We start from the raw sequence: 12,630 nt of genomic DNA, 5'->3' as shown, positions 1-12,630 counted from the left end.
TCTTCATCAACGCTGCTGTCTCCCATGAGGAGGGAGTAGTTCTCCATCGAGGCTCGGGGCTGTACTGGTAGCTATGTGGTTCATCTCTCTCCTATGTACTTCAATACAATAATCAAATGAGCTGCCTTACATGATTGAGATTCATATGATGATGCTTGTAATCTAGATGTCATTATGCTAGTCAAGTGGATTTTACTTATGTGATCTCCGGAGACTCCTTGTCCCACGTGTGTAAAGGTGACAGCGTGTGCACCGTGTGGGTCTCTTAGGCTATATTTCACAGAATACTTATTCAACATTATGAATGGCATAGTGAAGTGCTTATTTATATCTCTTTATGATTGCAATGTGTTTTGTATCACAATTTATCTGCGTGCTACTCTAGTGATGTTATTAAAGTAGTTTATTCCTCCTGCACGGTGTAATGGTGACAGTGTGTGCATCGTGTAGTACTTGGCGTAGGCTATGATTGTGATCTCTTGTAGATTATGAAGTTAACTATTGCTATGATAGTATTGATGTGATCTATTCCTCCTTTCGTAGTGTGAAGGTGATAGTGTGCATGCTATGTTAGTACTTGGTTTGGTTATGTTGATCTGTCATGCACTCTAAGGTTATTTAAATATGAACATTGAATATTGTGGAGCTTGTTAACTCCGGCATTGAGGGTTCGTGTAATCCTACACAGTTAGTGGTGTTCATCATCCAACAAGAGGGTGTAGAGTCTAGCATCTATCTATTTATTCTGTTATGTGATCAATGTTGAGAGTGTCCACTAGTGAAAGTATGATCCCTAGGCCTTGTTCCCAAATACTGAAATCGCTGCTTGTTTACTGTTTTACTGCTTGTTTACTTCCTGCAATATTACTACCATCAACTGCACGCCAGCAAGCACTTTTCTGGCGCCGTTACTACTGCTCATATTCATTCATACCACTTGTATTTCACTATCTCTTCGCCGAACTAGTGCACCTATTAGGTGTGTTGGGGACACAAGAGACTTCTTGCTTTGTGGTTGCAGGGTTGCATGAGAGGGATATCTTTGACCTCTTCCTCCCTGAGTTCGATAAACCTTGGGTGATCCACTTAAGGGAAACTTGCTGCTGTACTACAAACCTCTGCTCTTGGAGGCCCAACACTGTCTACAAGAATAGAAGCACCCGTAGACATCACTCACCGGCTTGCTGAAAACAAAGGATTAAATGTATGGTCTGAAAAATGATGTTTGCTTACAGAAAACAAAAGAGAACAATGATTGCAGTAGGTTGTATTTCAGATGTAAAAGAATGGACCGGGGTCCACAGTTCACTAGTGGTGTCTCTCCAATAAGATAAATAACATGTTGGGTAAACAAATTACAGTTGGGAAATTGACAAATAGAGAGGGCATAACAATGCACATACATATCATGATGACAACTATGAGATTTACTTAGGGCATTACGACAAAGAACATAGACCGCCATCTAGCATGCATCTATGCCTAAAAAGTCCACCTTCGGGTTAGCATCCGCACCCCTTCCAGTATTAAGTTGCAAACAACAGACAATTGCATTAAGTACTATGCGTAATGTAAACAATACAAATATCCTTAGACAAAGCATTGATGTTTTATCCCTAGTGGCAACAACACATCCACAACCTTAGGGGTTACTGTCACTACCCCAGATTCAATGGAGACATGAACCCACTATCTAGCATAAATACTCCCTCTTGGAGTTACAAGTATCAACTTGGCCAGAGCCTCTACTAGCAACGGAGAGCATGCAAGATCATAAATAACATATATGATAGATCAATAATCAACTTGACATAGTATTCCATATTCATCGGACCCCAACAAACACAACATGTAGCATTACAAATAGATGATCTTGATCATGATAGGCAGCTCACAAGATCTAAACATGATGGCACAATAGGAGAAGACAACCATCTAGCTACTGCTATGGACCCGTAGTCCAAGGATGAACTACTCACGCATCAGTCCGGAGGCGGGCATGGTGATGTAGAGCCCCTCCGGTGATGATTCCCCTCTCCGGCAGGGTGCCGGCGGGGATCTTCTGAACCCCCCGAGTTAGGGTTGACGGCGGCGGCGTCTCTGGAACTGTTCTGGTATTTTGGCTCTCCGTCCTAGGGTTTTCGGGGACGAAGGAATAAATAGGCGAAGGGGCAGCGTCGGGGGAGCCAGGGGGCTCCCTCCCCACATGTCGGCGCGGCAGTGGGGCCCCCCGCGCCGCCCTATGGTGTGGGCCCCCTGTTGGCCTTCCTCGACTCTTCTTCGGTCTTCTGGAACACTCCGTGGAAAATAGGGCCGTGGGCTTTTGTTTCGTCCAATTCCGTGAATATTTGTAAACCAGCTTTTCTGAAATCAAAAACAGCAGAAAACAGGAACTGACACTGTTGCATTTTGTTTATAGGTTAGTCCCAGAAAATGCATAAAAACATTATAAAGTGTGAATAAAACATGTAGGTATTGTCATAAAACTAGCATGTAACATAAGAAATTATAGATACGTTGGAGACGTATCAAGCATCCCCAAACTTAGTTCCTACTCGCCCTCGAGTAGGTAAACGATAAAAAGAATAATTTCTGAAGTGACATGCTACCAACATAATCTTGATCAATACTATTGTAAAGCATATGAGATGAATGAAGTGACTCAAAGCAATAGTCTATAGTTTGCTAACAAAAAGATAATGACTAAACAACTGAATCATATAGCAAAAACTTTTCATGAATAGTACTTTTAAGACAAGCATCAAAAAGTCTTGCATAAGAGTTAACTCATAAAGCAATAGATTTTTAATAAGAGGTTTTGAAGCAACACAAAGGAAGATTTAAGTTTCAGCAATTGCTTTCAACTTTCAACATGCATATCTCATGGATAATTGTCAACACAAAGTAATATAATAAGTGCAATAAGTAAGCATGTAAGAATCAGTGCACACAGTTGACACAAGTGTTTGCTTCTAAGATAGAAAGAAGTAGATAAACTGACTCAACATAAAGTAAAAGAAAGGCCCTTCGCAGATGGAAACAGGGATTAAATCTTGTGCTAGAGCTTTTCAAGTTTTGAAATCATATAGAGAGCATAAAAATAATTTTTTATGCTGTTTCATTTCTTTTCTTTTTTATAACTCTAAAATGCTAATGTGAAAAAAGTTCGGAAAAATAATTTTTTTATAATATGAATTTTCCAAAATCTGAATATTTTAAAATTTGTATATTTTCGAAAAATTGAAAAAAATTCGAGTTTTTTATTTTTTTTGTTGGAACAATTTCTGAATTTGAACAATTTTTGGATTTGAACATTTTTCGAATTTGAACGTTTTTTGGAATTTGTACAATTTTCGGATTTGAACATTTTTTATGTTTGAATATTGTTTTTCAAAATTTGAATATTTTTTTAGATTGAACATTTCTAAAGAAAAATCGATTTTCCCAAAATTTGAACATTTTTAGAAAATGAACATATTTTAAATTTTAACATATTTCGATTATGAACATTTTTCGGATACGAACAAATTTTTAGCTTCGAACATTTTTCGTTTTGAACACTTTTCAAATTTGAACATTTTTCGAATTTGAACTATTTTCAATTTTAAACTTTTTCAATTTTGAACAAAAATAAAAATAAACAGAAAAGAAAAGGAAACAAAAAAGAAAACAAAGAAAAAACAGAAACAGAAACAGAAAACGAAAAAAAGAAAAAAAATGTGAAAATGGGCCAGGCCCAGTACCGACCAGGGTGTGCGGTACCTGGTAGGCACCGACCTGGTCGGTGTATAGGATTTGCCTGGAAATCCATCCCAAACCCAAAAAAAAACTCAGGACGTGCGATGGTTCTGCTGGGCCGCCTGATGGACGCACGGAGCATTAAATAGTGTTCACTGTACATCCAAGTATACTCCGGTCCAGTATGACCCCGCGTCGGCATCGGCCCAGGGCTGCAAGCCCATGTTTCGTTATTTGACCAAAACAAGGCCACGTCACGGCCGACGCGGCCGCTCCGTTCGGTGCTCAAAGCAAAACGACTCGCAACCGTCTCCAGAGCAGACCGGACTATTCCGGAAGTCCAAAACAAACCGGACGCGGCATCACCATCACCTTCTTCTTCTTGCACCAGAAGAAAGGAAAACGAGCAAACCGCGTCCGCGACGGCAACGGCGTCCCGAAGCCTATAAAAGTAGCGCGTCGCCTCACCGCGATCACACACAAACCCATCGCGTCAATCCACCGGTTGCATCCAGACGCAAGAAAACAGAGCACGCACGCGAGGCAGAGGAAGAAGGAACAGAAGGGGCAGCGGCGATGGCACGGCGGGGCACGGAGGCGTTCCCGGACCTGGGCGCGCACTGCGACCGGGAGGACTGCAACCAGCTCGACTTCCTGCCCTTCGACTGCGACGGCTGCGGCAAGGTCTTCTGCGCCGAGCACCGGACCTACCTGGGCCACGGCTGCGCGCGCGCCGCCGACCAGGGCCGCACCGTCGTCGTCTGCGAGGCCTGCGGCGACGCCATCGAGCGCGCCGCCGGCGCCGGGACCGACGCGGAGATCCTCGAGGCGCACGCGCGGTCGCGCCGAGGCTGCGACCCGGCCAGGAAGCTCAAGCCGCGGTGCCCCGCGCGGAGGTGCAAGGAGACGCTCACCTTCTCCAATTCCAGCGTCTGCAAGGGGTGCGGCCACAAGGTGTGCCTCAAGCATCGGTTCCCCGCCGACCACGAGTGCGCCACGCGCGGGTCCCCGGCGGGCGCAGCCGCCGCCGCGAGACGGGCCGGCGACTGCGGCCGCGACGCGCAGAAGGTTAGGGACGGCGGCGGGTGGGCGCTGCCGCCGTTGATTCGGAATTTCAGGATGTTTTGAATCTATTCTGTACTGTGTACTCGGAACGTGGAAGCGATGGCTGCAATCTCGCCGTATGTTTTATTTTCGTTCTGCGTGGAATGTTCAAGCAATGGATGCAAGTTCATCGAATGTTTATTTTCGTTCTGCCTCAATGTTCCCTCTCTGTTGTGCGAAAATTTCGCGATAGCTGTTGAATGAAGAAGCAAGTTTAGTTTATCGTGTAGGCAGACCGCAGACGTCTAGGCTTCCTTCAGTTCAGAGTCAATAGGTAGACAGATGATAATTGGTTCAGAGTCAATTGAATGGAGGATTTGATACGTCAATTAAATAAAGGATTTGACACGTCTGCGGATGTGTCATCCCAGCCTTCGAATCGTAGGTGGACGGCAATCCTCTCCGCCATGGGTTGGAGGGATGTTGGATTTTTCCGTATGAGATTAATTACCGAAAACAACATTAGAGATGCACAAGCATACTTAACCATACACATCAGACTAAGCACATGCATCAGATCTGAACATAGAACAAGTAGCAGTGCAAGGTAGGAGAGGAAAAGCACGTACATCGCGACCAGGAAGGTCGCACCAGCAGCAGCACCACCACCACCATGGGTATTGTTGATGTCGCCCATGGTGTAGTCGGATCTGTCGATGACGCGGCCTGGTCGTCGAAGAAGAAGACGAAACGATGTGCGATCGCGCCGAGACGCTCCCCAAAAACCTTATCGCCCGTCTTCCGGTGCAGGATCTCAACGGACGGAGTTTCGGATGCCTGCTCTCCCGGACGGCTGTGCACGCAGTCGCCGGGATGGGGAAGACTAGAGAGTAGCGCAGCAAAAGGAACTTCGCGAGAGAGAGGAACTAGAGAGTTCTGAGAACTGTATATTTTTCTCTAGATCTGATCTGTCTCCTTGTATAGCCTGGGAAGCCGACCCGACCCGACCGCGTTGACACGCGTAGGAAGCCAGGGACACGCGGCGAACATGCACATGCAGGTCGACACGTACCCAACACAGTTGGTGCACCAAGCAAAAATTTAGGCTTCCTTGAGTGTGTCTCGAACTCGAATTCGAGTCACAAAACGCGACGTGCGTGCGTGCGTGACGTGACGTGCCGAGCCGAGGCGGGGCGGGCGGAGGAGGAGGAGTGCGCTCCAACTCTCTCCCAACTAGCAATGTGGGACTAAACTTTGTCCCCCAAGGCTGTCCCAAGCTGCCAACGTGATGGGCCTTGAGATTTCAGGAATTGTAGACTATATGGGCTGCCTTACTGGGTTGCAGCCTATCTACATTCAACAATCCCCCACCAGATCTCATATGCACATCAGATGACACATTAGTTCCATTCACTGTTTGATATACCTGCACTTCGGTGGAGACTGTTAAGTTGAACTTCCACTTAGGCAAGGTGCTACGCTTGACTACAACTGAACAATGGACTATGCCTTGAATTGTCAGTCTTTGTGCAGCAAGTTTCGCTCAATGCCGGCACAGTACTAGGCTGCCATAGCCTTCCCCTCGGGTGGAGCTTATAAGTCATACTCCTCTGCCTTTCATGAGCTTACTAGAGATTCACCCAAATCTCCCACACTATGACCAGTAGTGTCACTCATATAGGTGTGTTCTTCAAAGATCGCCCTGTAGGACAGCGTCTTCGCTCATTAAGAGCCGCTTAGAACACATTAAGACATCGTCAACCTGCCTTACAGTAACTATGAGAGAATTGCATCTGCAGCGGAGTGGGAGTATTATATTTTCTCTCAACTCAGTTACTCCGGTTTGTTTTCCCAGGTCCTAGTTCACGGAATTTCCGATTACATAGGTTGGGTTACCCCCTCGGCAACTCAAGTGGGTCTCAAACCCATCTCCCTCGATGCTAGGTCTATCATATTTCTTGATAGTCCTTTTGTGAAAGGATCTGCCAGATTTTTAGCACTTTGGACATAATCCAATGCTATCACTCCGGAGTTCTTCAGTTTTCTGACAGACTTCAATCTCCTCTTGATATGCTTGGAACTTTTCATATTATCCTTAGAACTTTTCACTTTGACAATCACAGTTTGATTATCACAGTTCATGAGGATAGCCGGTATTGGTTTTTCAACCATAGGCAAGTCCATGAAGAGCTCACGAAGCCATTCCGCTTCGACAGTAGCTGTATCTAATGCTGTGAGTTCTGCTTCCATAGTTGACCTCGTTAAGATGGTCTGCTTGCAAGACTTCCAGGAAACAGCGCCACCACCAAGAGTGAAAACATATCCACGTGTGGCTTTCATTTTAGCATCAGAAATCCAATTGGAATCACTATACCCTTCAAGTCCTCTTGGATACCCGGTATAATGAATTCCATAACTCATGGTTCCCTTTAGATAGCGCATCACTCTCTCAAGAGCATGCCAATGATCATCTCTCGGGTTGGCCACAAACCGGCTAAGTTTGCATACAGCAAACGAGATATCAGGCCTCGTAGCGCAAGCTAAATACATGAGTGAACCAATGATTTGAGAGTATCTTAATTGATCTTTAGTTGCCTTTTCATTCTTTCGAAGCAAGACACTAGGATCATAAGGTGTGAGAGAAGATTTGCAGTCAGCATAGCCAAATCTGCTCAACACCTTCTCAACATAATGAGATTGCACAAGGGTAATCCCATTATTCCCATCTCTCAATAACTTGATGCTCAATATAACATCAGCTTCTCCAAGATCTTTCATCTCGAAACACTGAGATAAGAAGGTTTTTACCTCCTCAATCACTTTGAGACTTGTCCCAAAAATTAGTATGTCATCCACATACAAGCATAGGACAACTCCCTCACCCCCACCATGGCGGTAGTACACACATTTGTCGGCTTCATTAACAACAAAGCCCACAGATGTCAAAGTTCTTTCGAACTTCTCATGCCATTATTTGGGTGCTTGTTTGAGACCATACAAAGATTTCTTTAATTTACACACCTTTCTTTCTTGACCTTGCGATCTGAAACCATCAATTTGTTCCATGTAAATTTCCTCGTCCAACTCTCCATTTAGGAAAGCCGTCTTAACGTACATTTGATGAACGAGAAGACCGTGTGAGGCAGCCAATGATAGTAGTACTCGAATGGTGGTCAATCTCGCCACAGGTGAGTAGGTATCGAAGAAATCTTCGCCTTCCTTTTGGGTATAGCCTTTGGCTACAAGCCGAGCCCTGTACTTCTCAATAGTACCATCAGCTCGAAGCTTCTTCTTAAATACCCATTTACATCCTACAGGTTTGCACCCATAAGGACGCTCTGATAACTCCCACGTTCCATTAGCTAAGATGGAATCCATCTCGCTTTGAACCGCTTCCTTCCAGTAGTCTGCATCAGGAGATGCGAGGGCTTCTGAAATGGTAGTGGGAGTATCATCCACAAGATACACAATGAAATCATTACCAAAAGACTTTGCAGTCCTTTGTCTCTTACTCCTTGTGGAGCTTCATTGTTATCTTCATCAGAATCTGAACTCTCATCATCAGATTCGTCATCAGACTCCATAGGAGTTTTGTGTATTGGATCAGATTCCCAACTAGACATGCCATGCATATCTCTCATAGGAAATATATCCTCAAAGAATGTAGCATCTCTTGATTCAAAGATGGTGCCAACATTCATGTCATCCACTCCAGATTTCACCACAAGAAATCTATAGGCAATGCTATGGGCAGCATAGCCAAGAAAGACACAATCCACGGTTTTTGGTCCAAGCTTTCGCTTCTTGGTGATTGACAAATTCACTTTCGCCAAACAACCCCAAGTTCGTAGGTAGGAGAGTGTTGGTCTTTTCTTTTCCCATTCCTCATAAGGGGTAATCTCTTTATTCTTGGTTGGAACACGATTTAGGACATGACACGAAGTCAATATAGCCTCCCCCCACCATTCCTTGGATAAACCCGAAACATCTAACATGGCGTTAACCAAATCTGTTAGAGTACAGTTTTTTCCTTTCCGCAATCCCATTGGATTGTGGGGAATTAGGAGGCGTCCTCTCATGGATTATACCATGTTCCGCACAGAATAAATTGAACTCATTAGAAAAGTACTCTCCACCACGATCGGACCGAACCCTTTTTATCTTTCTTTCAAGTTGGTTCTCAACTTCAGCCTTATAGATTTTAAAGAAATCAAGAGCCTCATCTTTAGTTTTCAGGAGATACACATAACAGTACCTAGTGGAATCATCAATCAAAGTCATGAAATATTTCTTTCCACCTTTTGTCAACTCACCATTCATCTCACATAGATCTGAATGTATGAGCTCTAGTGGTGCCAAGTTTCTTTCCTTCGCAGGCTTATGAGGCTTGCGAGGCTGCTTTGCTTGCACACAAGCATGGCACTTAGAACCTTTGACAAAGGTGAATTTCGGAATTAAACTCATATCAGCAAGCCGCGTCATACAACCGAAATTAACATGACAAAGTCGTGAATGCCAAACATTAGTTTCATTAACACTAGTGCTTACATGATTCACAACATTATCACATAAGTCTTCTAGAGAGAAGCGCAACATTCCCTCACATTCATATCCCTTTCCAACAAAAGTTCCATACTTAGACAGTACAACTTTATTGGACTCAAACACCAACTTAAACCCATCTTTCATAAGACGGGAGCCACTAACGAGATTCTTCTTGATAGAAGGGACATGCAAAGCGTTCTTCGATTTGCACGATCTTTCCCGAAGTAAACTTCAGATCTACCGTGCCAACACCACGAACAGTAGCATGTAACCCATTCCCCATCATTGCGAGGAACCTCGGGCCTGATAAGAGGTAAACATGGAGATGTCAGCACACACATGAACATTAGCACCTGTATCAACCCACCATTCTGTGGACTGAAACACCGAAAGAACAGTAGGTAACATATTACCATACCCTGTAGTTCCTTCCTCTGTGTTGCCAATGACCATGCTGACAGAATTTGAGTTCTGTCCAGCCTGACATTTCTTTCCTTTGCGTTGTGGACAACGATTAGCCCAATGGCCAGTCTCGCCACACACCCAGCAAGGATCTTTCTTCTCCGTTTTCCCCTTCTTCTTGAAGTTGGTAGTCTGGGAGACTCCCTTGTTCTTTCCCTTGGACTTGTGGGCATTTTTCTGCACCATATTGGCAGCAGAATGTCCCTCGGTTCCTCCAGTGTGTTTGTCTTTTGCCCTCGCCTTCTCCTCAACATCCAGAGAGCCCATGATATTCTCAACAGAAAACTCATGCCTCTGATGTTTCAGGGAAGTGGCAAAGTTCCTCCATGAAGGGGGAAGCTTAGCGACAATGCATCCCGCGACAAACTTGTCCGGTAGCACACACTTGAGGAGCTCGAGTTCCTTTGCCATGATCTGTATCTCATGAGCCTGTTCTACTACAGATCGGTTCTCAACCATTCTGTAGTCATTGAACTGCTCCATAGCATACAGTTCACCTCCGGCATCGGAAGCACCAAACTTAGCGTCCAGTGCATCCCACAGTTCCTTCCCATTTCGGATGTGCAGATAAGCATCAACCAACTTGTCTCCAAGCACACTTAGGACGGCACCCACAAAGATTACGGTGGCATCCCCGAACGCTTTATCCTCTTCAGGAGTAAGCGGACCTCTGGGAATACCTTCCGCAACTCGGTGCACACCCATAGAAGTGAGCCACAAGAGGGTCTTACTCTACCATCTCTTGAAATGAGAACCCGTAAACGGGCTCGGTTTGAGCGCAGCAGCAAAACCAGATGGTGAAAATTGCCTAAGCAAATAAGGTTTTTGGATTGTTGGATTATTAGGCAATTTCCGTATGAGATTAATTACCGAAAACAACATTAGAGATGCACAAGCATACTTAACCATACACATCAGACTAAGCACATGCATCAGATCTGAACATGGAACAAGTAGCAGTGCAAGGTAGGAGAGGAAAAGCACGTACATCGCGACCGGGAAGGTCGCACCAGCAGCAGCACCACCACCACCATGGGTATTGTTGATGTCGCCCATGGTGTAGTCGGATCTGTCGATGACGCAGCCTGGTCGTCGAAGAAGAAGACGAACAGTAGCGAGCAGTCGCGCCGAGACGCTCCCCAAAAACCTTATCGCCCGTCTCCCGGTGCAGGATCTCAACGGACGGAGTTTCGGAGGCCTGCTCTCCCGGACGGCTGTGCACGCAGTCGCCGGGATAGGGAAGACTAGAGAGTAGCGCAGCAAAAGGAACTTCGCGAGAGAGAGGAACTAGAGAGTTCTGAGAACTGTATATTTTTCTCTAGATCTGATCTGTCTCCTTGTATAGCCTGGGAAGCCGACCCGACCCGACCGCGTTGACACGCGTAGGAAGCCAGGGACACGCGGCGAACATGCACATGCAGGTCGACACGTACCCAACACAGTTGGTGCACCAAGCAAAAATTTAGGCTTCCTTGAGTGTGTCTCGAACTCGAACTCGAGTCACGAAACGCGACGTGCGTGCGTGCGTGCGTGACGTGACGTGCCGAGCCGAGGCGGGGCGGGCGGAGGAGGAGGAGTGCGTGAGGGCTCCTTCTATTCTCACTCACTTGGAATAACTAGAACAGCAGCCCTTATATACCACTCCAACTCTCTCCCAACTAGCAATGTGGGACTAAACTTTGTCCCCCAAGGCTGTCCCAAGCTGCCAACGTGATGGGCCTTGAGATTTCAGGAATTGTAGACTATATGGCCTGCCTTACTGGGCTGCAGCCCATCTACATTCAACACAAGACAACGCCTTACCACATCCAAGTTCTGTAGTGCCAGCTGACGGACCACCCCACATATTTAGCCTTTGCCAAGAGGCCGTTGAGGGTCTCAATCACGAGGTCGAACCACATGGGCGAAAGCCTCCCTTCCCTCGGTCGAAGATCCTTACCTTGCCAGATCAGTAGGGGAGGGTCCCATTTAGCAAGATGTATGTGTGTGCGCTAGTTATGGATAGGACGCTAGCCGCCCACTCACAGAACCGTGGTCCGAGGCCATCCTTTCATATGTAAGAATTGTCCAAGAGAACGAGTCATATCGATCTTGAGCATTACTTCAGGCTCCTTGATAGCCTAGGTGAGATGACTCTCTCTGGTCAAGTTGGTCCTTCTGGCAAGCCCCCTCCATCAGGATGAGCTAGCCTTTCTATATTTATATGTCATTATGATTATTACCATTTGCCTAGTTATTGACTCTGAACCAAAGGAAATCCAAAAGATAAACTAAACTTAGTTTCTTCATTCACCGCCAATTGCACAACAAAAAGGAAACATTCCACGCAAAATGAAAATATACATTCCATGAATTGCAACCACTCCTTATACTTGCTTCTACGTATATGACATATAAATAATGAAGGACAAGGCCAGATGAGTCGGTCATTTTGACAATCCCCCTCCAACAGCTAGTGTGCTTAAGCGGGTGGAGAAGATCTTTCACGGATCCCTTTGGGCAGCAAGGAAAGAAGCCCATGCATGGCAGTGCCATATCAATTGGCGCAAAGTGTGTCGTCCCCTGAGCTTGGAGGGCTAGAAATTCCCGACCTTGCTAAGATGGCCAACTGTCTCCTCGCTATCTCTGGCGAATGAGCATGGACCCCAACATTGTGGCAAGTCTTGGACATGTAGTTCTTGAGAGACGAACAAAGTGTATTCACTGTATCTACCAGGATGGTACTTGGGAGCGAAACCTCTGCTCTCTTCTGACATCGAAGATGACTGCATTATGTCATGTAGTCCAATCTTATTTTTTTGAAGACGGAGATAATGTCTAGTATGTGCATACATGTGGCAT

The 12,630-nt window shown here is 45.5% G+C and overlaps 1 protein-coding gene across 1 annotated transcript; it reads left to right on the top strand.

Annotated features, from left to right (window-relative positions):
• The first annotated feature begins 4,163 nt into the window (after nucleotides 1–4,163).
• LOC127301254 (zinc finger AN1 domain-containing stress-associated protein 17) lies at nucleotides 4,164–5,064 on the top strand. Its single transcript, XM_051331470.2, has one exon. The coding sequence runs from the start codon at nucleotides 4,315–4,317 to the stop codon at nucleotides 4,864–4,866; it is 552 nt and encodes a 183-aa protein (XP_051187430.1). The 5' UTR covers nucleotides 4,164–4,314; the 3' UTR covers nucleotides 4,867–5,064.
• Nucleotides 5,065–12,630: the final 7,566 nt, after the last annotated feature.

The sequence above is a fragment of the Lolium perenne genome, chromosome 5, assembly GCF_019359855.2.
Source record: "Lolium perenne isolate Kyuss_39 chromosome 5, Kyuss_2.0, whole genome shotgun sequence".
Taxonomy (NCBI): Eukaryota; Viridiplantae; Streptophyta; class Magnoliopsida; order Poales; family Poaceae; genus Lolium; species Lolium perenne.
This window is presented reverse-complemented; position numbering and strand designations above follow the sequence as displayed.

Coding starts and splice junctions, on each gene's coding strand:
- LOC127301254 (XM_051331470.2), top strand. CDS start 4,315: ATGGCACGGCGGGGCACGGAGGCGTTCCCGGACCTGGGCGCGCACTGC.